We start from the raw sequence: 12945 nt of genomic DNA on the forward strand, positions 1-12945 counted from the left end.
ATGACAATTTAGTTCAAACTTTGACCTGTGGAGGGCAGTAATACAATTCTAATAGAGGAGAAGCAGCATTTATGGTTAAAACGTATATAATTTTAATTTTTTTTTAGAAAATGCCTGATGGTTTCTCTAGATAAGACCCTTATTCCTCGTCTGGGATCGTGTAGAACAATTTGAAGCTGCACTGAAACTGACATTTGGACCTTCATCCGTTTGGGCTCCATTAAAGTCCACTATAAGGAGAATAATCGTGGAATGTTTTCATCAAAAACCTTCATTTCTTTTCAACTGAAGAAAGAAAGACATGAACATCTTGGATGACATGGAGGTGAGTAAATTATCAGGAAATTTTAATTTGAAAGTGAACTACTCCTTTAATAAATATGTGAATCGGATTGTGACCTTTAGGAATCATATAAACAGAACTTGCAGAGTCTGGATTCAATCCGACTGATGATGTGCATGTAAACAAACCTACTGATGTCCAATGATGAAGCTCAACGCCGCGACACAGACAAACATCAAACACGCTAAACAGTGATGATCGAGGTTTCTCGGTTCACTTACCGAATTCATTCCCCTCACGATTTGTTCAAATTTGCAGGTTCGTGTCATGAGGCCACATCCGCCACCCTGAAGAAACACAAATCAATTAATCACTGCTTAAATGGTCACAAAAACGACTGTTTTCCTGTTGTGATGAAAATATGGGTGCGCCATTTGTGTTCTGGGTCAAACTGACCTTTAGTTTCCATGCAATTCGCCAGAAATCAACATGATGAAAAACAATAAAGATTCATGTAAAAACATCTACTTGGTGACTAAAAAAAGTTGCACATTGAATATTAGCTGTACAGATACAATAAAAACATTTCTTTGTTTTGTTTATGAATACTTGAAGTGATATTTGCACACTGAGGCACAACTACTGCATGTATAAATAGTATTTATTGCAATTTGTACTTGTTGAAAATGCCTCTGTCAAACCCATGTGAGGGTTAAATGAGTTTCTCACACTAGTAATTGAGACCCAAAACCAAAAACATCCTTTCACGGATTATTTTCGGCTGTAAAACTCGGATGAAGAAACCGCAAATTCTACTTGGACGATTTAGAAAGCAGAGTCTTTAATTTCGAGTAAACTTTGAGTCTTAAATTCTCAGTTCTCATGCATTTTATATTTTGTCAAGCTATGATGAAAGGTTTTCAGATTTTTACACAAGTGATGATTTTTGGTGAAGTGCATGGTCAATTTGAACACAAAACTGCACATTCATGATCCTAAATGAGAAATATTCACAACATTTCAAGAAATAAACAGTATTTCAAAGCAGTTTAAAAATGAAAAGTGGGTCAAATCGACTTCTATATATAGTAATATATAATGACCAAACGTTCATTTGTGCCTGATCTATTCCTTTAATAGCATCTAAATGACGTCACAGCCTGCTGTTCTGCGCATTACCTTCTTGTAAACGAGATCGATGGGGCAGCCGGAGTTTATGTCCACAAAATCCACATCGATGTTTTGATTGAGCAGCTCGGCACATCTGGTCATGGTGTCTGGAAAACAGCCTTCCAGCTGCAACACAAACTCACCAGATTGACCAGAAATACAAGTTTCCAACGAGTAAAAGTGGTCACATCTGCATCAAACTCGTGATCTACATTCACCTGCAGTGTTTTGCCTTAATTAACAGCGATACAGTATCAACACATGGACCCGGTTTGGCATTATGAGCCTAGAAACCAATGATGTGAACAGCTCGTATTTATGAAAGCAGTCAATAATTCACTGATATTACAGGTGTGTTGTGTCGTACCTGAACGCCGAACAGGTCTTCGGTGGCGTGTCTCTTGAGAAGAGCCCATTCAGACGCCTGACCCTGCAGCAGGTTGGTGCACATGGCCATCTCTCCACACGTGACGTCGGCTCCGAAGCGCTTGCACACGCGCCGGAACGGCAGATTCCCACACTGCACAGAAAACACCCGATGAGCCGCGAGAAACACGTGACTGACGGTCAATGTAAATCGAGCGAGTTTACCGTGGTGAGAGGAGCCAGATAGAGTTTGTCTCTGAAATCCACCTGAGATGCAGGAAAGACAAGATTTCAGAATCAAATATTAGTAGAAAAAAGATAAAATATAGAAAAAATGTATTTATATAAAATGTCTAAACTTTTAGGAGATCAAAAATACATCAAGAAGGAGAAAAAAATAAAACGTGAATAAAAATGAATAAATTTGCAATATCACATTCGTTTGATTTGCATTTGGCTGGAGATTTAATGCCATGTCAGCATCCTTGACTATTTTCATGGTAAACAACGTCGAAATACTATAAAAGCAATTTAAAAGCCTATGCAGTTGCAAGAAAAAGTATGTGAACCACTTGCAGAATCTGTGAAATGTGAATAATTTTAACAAAATAAGAGGGATAATACAAAATGCATGTTATTTTTTGTTTAGTACTGTCCTGAGTAAGATATTTTACATAAAAGATGTTTGCATTTAGTTCACAAGACAAAAAAAAGCTGAATTTATTAAAATAACCCATTCATAAGTATGTGAAGCATTGATTCTCAATACTGTGTGTGGTCACCTGATGATCCACGACTGTTTGTGTGTTTTGTGATGGTTGTTCATGAGTCTCTTGTTTGTCCTGAGCAGTTAAACTGAGCTCTGTTCTTCAGAAAAATCCTCCAGATCCTGCAGATTCTTCAGTTTTCAAGGATATTTTGCATATTTGAACCCTTGATATGATTTTGAGATTCATCTTTTCACACTGAGGACGACTGAGGGACTCAAACACAACTATTAAAAAAGGTTCAAACATTCATTGATGCTCCAGAAGGAAACAAGACGCATTAAGAGCCGGGGGGTGAAAACTTTTGAATTTGAGGATCAAGGTAAATTGTACTTATTTTGTCTTCCAGGAAACATCTTCTGTTGCTTCCAAAGGGCAGTACTAAATGAAAAACAATTATATTCAAGCGAAATAAGAAAAATTGTGACATCTTCATCCTGTTCAAAAGTTTTCACCCCCCGACTCTTAATGCATCGCGTTTCCTTCTGGAGCATCAGTGAATGTTTGAACCTTTTTTTAATAGTTGAGTTTGAGTCCCTCAGTCGTCCTCAGTTTGAAAAGATGGATCTCAAAATCATATCAAGGGTTCAAATATGCAAAAATGCTTGAAAACTGAAGAATCTGCAGGAGCTGGAGGATTTTTCTGAAGAACAGAGCTCAGTTTAACTGCTCAGGACAAACAAGAGACTCATGAACAACCATCACAAAACACACAAACAGTCGTGGATCATCAGGTGACCACACACAGTATTGAGAATCAATGCTTCACATACTTATGAATGGGTTATTTTAATAAATTCAGCTTTTTTTTGTCTTGTGAACTAAATGCAAACATCTTTTATGTAAAATATCTTACTCAGGACAGTACTAAACAAAAAATAATATGCATTTTGTATGATCGCTCTTATTTTGTTAAAATTTTGCACATTTTTACAGATTCTGCAAGTGCTTCACATACTTTTTTTTGCAACTGTATATGGATTAAAACCCTGTATATGGATTTTAAAGCTTCAGTTTCTGCATTATAACAGATACAACTGTTTATACATCTGTTTTGACAAATAAAGCAGGTCATCCATGTATTCTAGAGGAATAAACACACTGCAGAAATATATTACGTTATTCCAAACACACCTGTTTCTTTTCACATGGTCGCAGCTTGATGATGTCAGCGTCTGTAATCGGCCCCACAGTCTTCACCGGAGGAATGGCACACTCCTGCTATACAAACAATATTTACATAATTGATTTTTACAAAGTCTTGATGTTGTTTTGGGCTCTACTAGATTGAACGTTGATTATTTTCCTCATATTCTCCATTGTTGCAGCTCCTCAACAGGCCCCGCCCCTTTATTCTGCTTATTAATTATTTAAATTAGTCAGTTTAGATGTCATATTGAGCGGTGAATGATATCTGATGTTTCACCTTTGTTTCTGGAGCGTTCTCAGCGTCTCCCGGGCCGCTCTGATTCTCCTCCGGCTTCTTCCCGCGGGTGACGGTCTTCAGATACGCCTCGGCGCCCTTGAAGCTCACCTGTTTCTTGCGCAGGCGTCTCTGCAGGTCTTTGTCCAGGTGGTTTCGGACCGTCTCTCTCTCAGCGGAGGGCTTGTAGAGATCCTCGTTCACCAGGTTCTTCAGCTCGGCGCTCGTGTGAGCTTTAGCGAACCTGCAGGTGACGCCGTAGTGACACTTGCCGAAGGTGTTGAACAGGTAGCACTGATCTCCCAGATCCGCAGCTTTGGTGGACATGTACTCGGACACGTCGTGGAGGAAGCGGCACTTATCGCCGTAGAAGCACTTGGTGTCTCGCTCCTGAAAGATCAGTGTTAACTAATGAAATAAATCGTTCTGATAAACCAAACCACACTTCAGTATTATCAAGTGAGCACCTGAATGATTGACGGACACAGGCGTCTGTCCTCGTAGCTCTGAGGTTTCATGTGAGGTCTGGATTTATTCTGTCCTCTCATCTTCTTCTTCTTCTCGTTCTTGTCTGGCTCCTCCTGCGCTCCATCGCTGTCCAGCCGGATCCTCTTCTGCTCCGGTTCTCCGGAGTCTCGCTCCGCCTCCTCGCTCTTCTGACCCGGCCGGCCCGACTCCAGAAACGCGTGGAACTTCTCTTTGGTGGTGAGGAACCTGGGGAACGCAGATGTTTGTGTGTTTGAGAGCGGTTTGGATATTGTTATTAATATCAGCATAATCAGAACACAAATATATTTATGAACGTACTGCTCTTTAATAGCTGCAGTTCCTCTCTCAACCTCCACGGCCGACTCCATCCTGAACTCAAACCTGCTGAGAAACCAGAAAAACAATCGTCATGGTTCAGATGTCTTCACCCTTATAGGGTCTTTTTAGACCCCAAACAACGTTTGCTAACATTAAAAAAAATTTCTCTTTGTCCAAATGACAGTTGTTAACACTTTAAAGATCTACAAATAATGAAAATTGGAGTGATATCTTGTTTTTATGTTAGTGTAAAAAAAAAAAAGTCACACTCAGGGTCTTTGGGGTCTCCAGAGACCCCAAGCAACAAAACGTAATTTTGTAACAAAATAATTGTTTTTTAAAAAACAAATGTAATTTTACTCTGTTTATTAATGTTTTTACTCCACATTTGTGCAGTTTTTGAAGGATTTATCATATTTTTTAAATTTATATAAATAAATTAAAAAATATTTTTTAAATAAAATTCACTTTATAAAAGACCCACATTTCTAACTTTCATTCATGGGGATAACATGGATAATTTGACATGGTTTAGTGTGAGATTTTTGCCCATCTTTTGGAAAATGCAGTTTTAAAAGTAAAAAACAATCACTTTTACCAGTAGATGGCAGCAGAGATCCACTATTTGCTGTTTGACTGACTGAAAGACATCTTTACACAAGTATTTTTCAGTTGGATTCATATCTAAGTGTTATGAAATCACAATTATGACAATAAAAATTACTTTTTGTCAACGTTTAGCATCTTTCTGTACTGAAAAAAATATGTTTTTCAAAAATGTTGATTTTGAGGGTGAATTTTGTCCATTTTCTAAGCGAGGTCTCATCATAATGTAACAATATTGAATTTTTTTTTTTTTTTTTCGTTACAAAAACACTAAACTTTGACAAAAAGTATCTCTTATTGTTATAATTGTGATTTTATAATATTTAGATATGAATCAGCTGAAGAATACTTGTGAAAAGATGTCTTTCAGTCAGTCAAATAGCAAATAGTGGAGCTCTGCTGCCATCTACTGGATAAAGTGATCATTTTTTACTTTTAAAACTGCATTTTCCAAAAGATGGGCAAAAATCTCACACTAAACCATGTCAAATTATCCATGTTATCCCCATGAATGAAAGTTAGAAATGTGGGTCTTTTATAAAGTGAATTTTACATAAAAAGCTGTTTTTGTATAAAAACCTATTTAAAAAAATATTTTTTCATTTATTTATATAAATTTAAAAAATATGATAAATCCTTCAAAAACTGCACAAATGTGGAGTAAAAACATTAATAAACAGAGTAAAATTACATTTGTTTAAAAAAAAAAAAAAGTTACAAAATTCACATCCAGAGACCCTGAGTGTACACCCCAAACGAAGACTGCACAAGGGTTAAGGTGGTCATATTGTGGAAAATAGGACTTTTATTTTGAAACATTTACATATTGAGACCTCTGCAGTACTCAGACCTTTGAAACACAGTGTAAAATATGTAAAAATAAATATATATATTCATACATTAGTACAGGTACCATGTCTTAAGGTGGTCATATTGTGGAAAACAGGACTTTAAAAAAAAAAAAAAAATAGAAGATCTGATGATGTTGATGTGACATTGTCATTATTATGTGCTCATTAACATAAGACCACCCACATTTACCTAATGTGAAAATAAATAACACAAATAAGATTAAAATAAAATTAAATAAATACATAAATTTGTTTTAAAAATAAATAAAAACAGATTAAAGAAAGTTCCCCTACAGGTATTTTTTACTATAATGAGTAAGAAAAAATGTAACTTTATAAAAATATGTTCTAAATAATATTTAGACATATACTGTGAAAAATTAACATGATAAATATACAGGAAACTATAAAGATTAATTTGTTTTCATTTTGAGGAAGAGTCCATGGCATCTAAAAGATTGAAAACCCCTGACATAACACATCATTTACATGTTAACTGTAAGGATTAGGACTTACTCTAACATTATTAGTGGCCTTTAAAGCAAATGATAACGTTAAAAACAGGCTCTTCAGATTTATTTCAGAGTCACACTGGATTAAAAGGGTTAAAGTGCATGACAGCCGAAAACAGCTCGCGCATCTGAAGAGCATGTGTGTGTCTTATTAATATCCGATCATACAGCAGCTCTGAGATCAGTTCAGATTAATATCTGATAATAATAATAATTGATCATCACTCACCAGCAAGTGAAGTTTCTCTCTGCACATGCAATCTGCAGCTGCGCTACTCTCAGACGCGTCCGACCGGAAACACAAACACTCACAGTGAAGTTCCGCCTCTATACGCGCCCCCACGGTTCATGATGGGACTACAAAACATACTAAAATGATGTTATGATATTAATTTATATTATATATAAAAATAAACTATCTATCTATCTATCTATCTATCTATCTATCTATCTATCTATCTATCTCAAATGGTTGTTCTGATAATCCAAAATCATTGGTTTTCATTGGTAATGAAAAAAAACATCAGTCTATTTTGTCATAAAACAAACACAACAACAAGATTAGGAAAATACTAGTTTAATGTTCTTCATCAAACAATTTACATTGTTTTCCAGTGCATTTTGCTCATTCAGCTCATTTAGTTCATGTGTTTATATAATAATCATATGAAAAAGCACAGGTCAGTTATACATCACTTATCACAACTATTTTAACCAAAAATAAGCATAGGAGAAATCTAAACAAAATTGATCATTTTATCAGTCACTTTGGCATATTTTGTACTGTAATATTTTAACAGGAAAAACGTGGTGTGTGAACAGCCCCTAAGGCCGGTTATACTGTGAAAAACGGGACATTTATTTGGAAATAAAAGACTTGATGAGACATTCTGTCATAACCAGGAGCTCATGTGATAATTTATGTGTTTATAAGATCAATACATCTTTTTCTTTTTTCTTTTTTTTTTTTACCAAAATATACACAGGAGATATCTAAAAAAAAAAAAAAAAAGAGAGCAAGAAAAAAAGAAATAATTTTATGAATTACTTTGGCATACTGTACTGATTTTAAGGGCCCAGAAAAGTGAACAGGTGATATATTAAGCACCATCCTCTTACAAATAAAGTTAAAAGTGAACAAACATTTCTTTGCGTGTACAAAATGTTTAAGCCAAAAACACTGGCCTCATCAGACATTATCGGATATTATCAGACATTATCAGACATTATCCGATGTTATCGGACATTGTCAGACATTATCAGACAATATCAGACATTATCGGACATTATCAAACAATATCGGACATTTTTGGATATCAGACATTATCAGACACAATCAGATATTATCAGACATCGGACATTATCGGACAATATCAGACTTTATCGGACATTATCAGTCATTATCAGACATTATCAGACTTCGGATGTTATCGGACAATATTGGATATCAGACATTATCAGACACGATCACAGATTATCTGACATTATCAGACATTAATGGACATTACCAGACTTTATCATCAGATATCGGACATTATCAGATATTATCAGATATTGTTGGACATTATCAGACTATCTGACATTATCAGACATTATCGGATATTATCAGACATTATCGGATATCGGACATTATCAGACATCGGATATTATCAGACTTTATCAGAAATTATCGGATAATATTGGACATTATCAGACATTATCAGATGAAACAGACATGCATCTACAGTGAATCAGAATGAACATCAAGTCTTTATTCCTCTGATGAACCCATTCTCTCTAGTTTGGCACTGAAGCGTTTCTTGCTCGTATCTAAGACAGCGATGCCGCTCTTCTGGAAGTCGTATCCCAGCCGCTTCAGATGGTGCAGCCGCTGCCTGATGCTGGCGAGACTGAAGTCCAGGACCTTGGGCTTCTGCACGATCTGCTGCGGGTGGATCCCGGCCTCGATCAGGCAGTCCACTTTCTCATTCAGCCGCTCTGAGGAGATGAACAGCACCAGCGAGTAATTCAGGATCATGGCTTTGAAGTCGTCGGCGCCGCAGCCCAGAGAGCGAAGCTTCCGGTGCAGGCTCTCGGAGTTCTTCTTCAGGCTCTCGTGCGACAGGTCCAGGATCTGAGCGCCGTGGCTCTGGAACAAAGCCAGCGCCTCGGAGTTACTCAGACTCAAGGAGCTCGTCAAGAAGTCCACGTTGGCGCGGATGCGGTTGGTGCTGCGGATGAAGATGTACAGGTTCCTGGAGATGATGGTTTTGGCGAAGAGCTTGGGGTCATTCCCGCACAGACTCACGCAGATGCTCTGCAGGAGCTCCACCATGTTTCGGTTCAGCTCCACGCTGTTGGAGAAGGTCCGCGGCGCAGTGGTAAGTAGCCGGTGCAGATCCTTAGTCGTTATTCCCAGCGACATCAAGAACGAGATGTTCTCCTCCAGGTTTTTGTTGTCACTGGAGCGGAAGAAGGACTCGGGCGAGCGTGAGAGGATCCCCACCACCTCATGGTCGCTCTTGAAGACGTTCCTCCACAGCGTCCAGCGCTCCTCCAGGTGCTCGCAGGAGCGGGTGATGGACCGCGGGAAGCGGGAGATGATGCTGGCGATGGTCTCCGGATCGGCGCCTTTGGTCTTCAGGAAGAGGGCGAGACCTTGTTCGTTGGTGAGCTGCTTTCTCAGGACGCCCGGCTGCCGTCGTCGGGCCGACGCCAGGTCCACTCCCATGCTGGAGAGGTTCTCCAGGAGAGATTCGTTCTCTAAGTGCACCAGAGGAATTTCGAATTTCGTCTGTTTGGAGCTGCAGAAGCGAGACGCCACAGGAAGTGGTGCACATCTCCTGACGGGCCACAGGAACAAGAGGAACCGCCTCTGAGCCATCACTCACCACACCTGTTGATAAGAAAAGATATCACTTTACTGTTGGACTTCACTGGAAGTTTTGTTCAAGCCGCATGATTAAGTGTTAAAAGATGGCGATCTCGATTCAAACACCTACGCGATCTTATTACTAAATGACAACGATTCGTCTAAGTCTGTTAAACCTTTGACAAGTATGATCAATCAAGAGATTCGAGTGAAACGAGTGAAGTCTTTATGAGTAAGTCATTGAATCATTCAAGAGATTCATTCAAAAAATGCTGATTCATCCAGTAATGAAACGAGTGAAGTCTTTATGAGTGAGTCATTGAATCATTCAAGAGATTCATTCAAAAAATGCTGATTCATCCAGTAATGAAACGAGTGAAGTCTTTATGAGTGAGTCATTGAATCATTCAAGAGATTCATTCAAAAACACTGATTCATCCAGTAATGAAACAAGTGAAGTCTTTATGAGTCATTGAATCATTCAAGTGATTCATTCAAAAAAACAGATTCATCCAGTAATGAAACAAGTCTTTACGAGTGAGTCATTGAATCATTTAAGAGATTCATTAAAAAAAATGCTGATTCATCCAGTAATGAAACGAGTGAAGTCTTTATGAGTGAGTCATTGAATCATTCAAGAGATTCATTCAAAAAATGCTGATTCATCCAGTAATGAAACGAGTGAAGTCTTTATGAGTGAGTCATTGAATCATTCAAGAGATTCATTCAAAAAATGCTGATTCATCCAGTAATGAAACGAGTGAAGTCTTTATGAGTGAGTCATTGAATCATTCAAGAGATTCATTCAAAAACACTGATTCATCCAGTAATGAAACAAGTGAAGTCTTTATGAGTCATTGAATCATTCAAGTGATTCATTCAAAAAAACAGATTCATCCAGTAATGAAACAAGTCTTTACGAGTGAGTCATTGAATCATTTAAGAGATTCATTAAAAAAAATGCTGATTCATCCAGTAATGAAACGAGTGAAGTCTTTATGAGTGAGTCATTGAATCATTTAAGAGATTCATTCAAAAAATGCTGATTCATCTAGTAATGAAACGAGTGAAGTCTTTATGAGTGAGTCATTGAATCATTCAAGAGATTCATTCAAAAACACTGATTCATCCAGTAATGAAACAAGTGAAGTCTTTATGAGTCATTGAATCATTCAAGTGATTCATTCAAAAAAACAGATTCATCCAGTAATGAAACAAGTCTTTACGAGTGAGTCATTGAATCATTTAAGAGATTCATTAAAAAAAATGCTGATTCATCTAGTAATGAAACGAGTGAAGTCTTTATGAGTGAGTCAATGAATCATTCAAGAGATTCATTCAAAAACGCTGATTCATCCAGTAATGAAACAAGTATTTATGAGTGAGTCATTGAATCATTCAAGAGATTCGTTTGTTTGTGCACAAAAATAAAAAAATAAGGACTTCATTCAACAAATCTCTTCTCTTCTGTGTCATTCTCATACGTTGTTTACGTCCAGCGCTTCCAGGTTCTACGTCAGAACGCCGACTCATTATTGGCCGGCTCCTGCATCAGCATCACACATGTGTCGTGCTGATCATGTGATCAGCTCCAGCCAATATTGAGCCGGTATTTGAACGTAAATACGGAAGCTTCACTGTGATTACTGTGTCACCTGCATAAGATAATGACAGGGAAGAGATTGTTGAAGAAAGTCGTTATTTTTTTGTTTTTGCACACAAAAAATATTCTCGTCTCTTCATAACATTAAACCACGGCAGTCACATGACTGTTTTAACAATGTCTTTAGTACCTTTCTGGACTTTGAAAGTGTTGATTATATTGCTGTCTATGGACGAGTTATATACCTCTCGGATTTCATCAAAAATATCTTAATTTGTGTTCTGAAGAAGAATGAAGGTGTGGTAATTAATAACAGAAATTTCATTTTTGGGTGAACTAACACTTTAATGCAAGACACTACAGGCAAAACTATAATTTTTTCAAAGAAAACATCCAAGATACACATTTAAGTGTTTATTTTACAGTTTATTCATATCTATATTCTGAAGGGTTGCTCATATATCATTCACCTGATTTATACACAACATTTTACTCCTGAAATCATGATGAAAATGTATTTATTTTCAGTCTGTTGACTGTATTTTATGATTTATGGAGTGATAAACAGAGAAATGCAAAATCCATTCTGGAAAAAACTTTAGATGTCAACAAAATCAAACTTTCTGGCTGTATCCAATACTCAGATTTCTGTTATGTAAATGTAGGCAAATTACTGCATATTTAAATAGATATTGCCTCATTTGCATATTAAAACAACATTTCAGTAACTCATAATACAAAATAAATGATTAACTGGTGAAGAACGATATCTATTAGTTTAAAATCAACAGTTTTTGATTATTTTCAAGGCATGCAAGCACATTTTACCCTCAAATCCTCATAAATAAATGTAATAATACTGATTTTAAAGGTTATAAATAATAATAGTTAATTGTTTTCTTTATGCAAAATACAGCTTTGAAATATTGGCTAACTCAAGACATGTTTTTGTAATAATGTAGAATCTTATCTTATAATTACTTACATCTCAGATTATATACACATTAAGAGCATTAAAATTATTCAGCAGTGACAGTACATGCATATATTAATAATAATAAACCTTATGTATACATTATCTAGCTTTCACAGAGAATCAATCAAAAGGCTCGCTGATGAAAAGAATATCATTATGAGGAGCTAAATGAGCTAAAATAAAATGATCAGTAGATATTCATCTGCTAGATTAAAAACTCTCTACTTATTTATACATAAAGGTTTGTAATTTGAACATCATAATTCATGAACACAGTTCACTGTCAGCGTGTGTTTTAACTGTAAGCTGTTATTGAAAAGTAAACATCATATTGATTTTGACCTACCACATCATCTCAACATGTGAACGCCTCCGTGTTTCCTCGAGCGGGTCTGTGTGTGATCAGACTGTGTCGCAGCGCCACCTGCTGTTCGGGAGTAACAGCACTGCCAGAACGCCACACGAGGGCGCTGAAAGATCATTTTTCAGCCTCGCCAACACATTCATTAATCATGTTACATTCTATTAAGCTTAACACATCAATTATCTCTCTATCTATCATTATGTATTCACTTACTGACTGACACTGGGTCAATATTAATGATCTGACTTCAGTTAATTTACTGTGTTATAATGAGGCTGAATGGAGAAATGCACTGAATTCATCATAGCTGCAGTTTCACTCATGCATCATGGGCTCATATTGAGTGATTTTAACACAATGAGCCTC

At 36.8% G+C, this 12945-nt stretch overlaps 2 protein-coding genes across 4 annotated transcripts in view; both read right to left on the bottom strand.

Moving 5' to 3' along the window:
* The window catches only part of dus3l (dihydrouridine synthase 3-like (S. cerevisiae)), a 12454-nt gene extending 5298 nt beyond the window's left edge, over window positions 1-7156 (bottom strand). Inside the window, exons 1-9 of one of the 3 annotated variants that reach the window (XM_048203406.1) lie at window positions 7015-7156; window positions 4817-4882; window positions 4477-4723; window positions 4013-4399; window positions 3721-3804; window positions 2045-2086; window positions 1821-1973; window positions 1463-1579; window positions 565-630 (exon numbers count right to left, since the gene is read on the bottom strand). In XM_048203406.1, coding sequence (XP_048059363.1) covers window positions 565-630; window positions 1463-1579; window positions 1821-1973; window positions 2045-2086; window positions 3721-3804; window positions 4013-4399; window positions 4477-4723; window positions 4817-4866 — 1146 coding nt within the window. In that variant the 5' untranslated portion in view covers window positions 4867-4882; window positions 7015-7156. Of the gene's footprint in view, window positions 1-564; window positions 631-1462; window positions 1580-1820; window positions 1974-2044; window positions 2087-3720; window positions 3808-4012; window positions 4400-4476; window positions 4724-4816; window positions 4883-7014 lie in introns of all 3 variants that reach the window. The other 2 variants (XM_048203404.1, XM_048203405.1) reach the window with 2 other exon arrangements.
* Window positions 7157-7346: 190 nt separating this feature from the next.
* LOC125276008 (transcription termination factor 1a, mitochondrial) lies at window positions 7347-12704 on the bottom strand. The gene is made up of 2 exons (XM_048203407.1): window positions 12562-12704; window positions 7347-9660 (listed from the first exon to the last, which is right to left on the bottom strand). Exon 2 carries the CDS (start codon window positions 9646-9648, stop codon window positions 8536-8538), a length of 1113 nt encoding a protein of 370 aa, XP_048059364.1. The 5' UTR covers window positions 9649-9660; window positions 12562-12704; the 3' UTR covers window positions 7347-8535.
* Between the last annotated feature and the right edge of the window lie 241 nt (window positions 12705-12945).

The sequence above is a fragment of the Megalobrama amblycephala genome, linkage group LG9 (genome assembly GCF_018812025.1).
Source record: "Megalobrama amblycephala isolate DHTTF-2021 linkage group LG9, ASM1881202v1, whole genome shotgun sequence".
NCBI lineage: Eukaryota > Metazoa > Chordata > Actinopteri > Cypriniformes > Xenocyprididae > Megalobrama > Megalobrama amblycephala.

Bases quoted from the DNA above. Each gene is read 5' to 3' on its own strand.
- LOC125276008 (XM_048203407.1), bottom strand. From the start codon at position 9,648: ATGGCTCAGAGGCGGTTCCTCTTGTTCCTGTGGCCCGTCAGGAGATGT.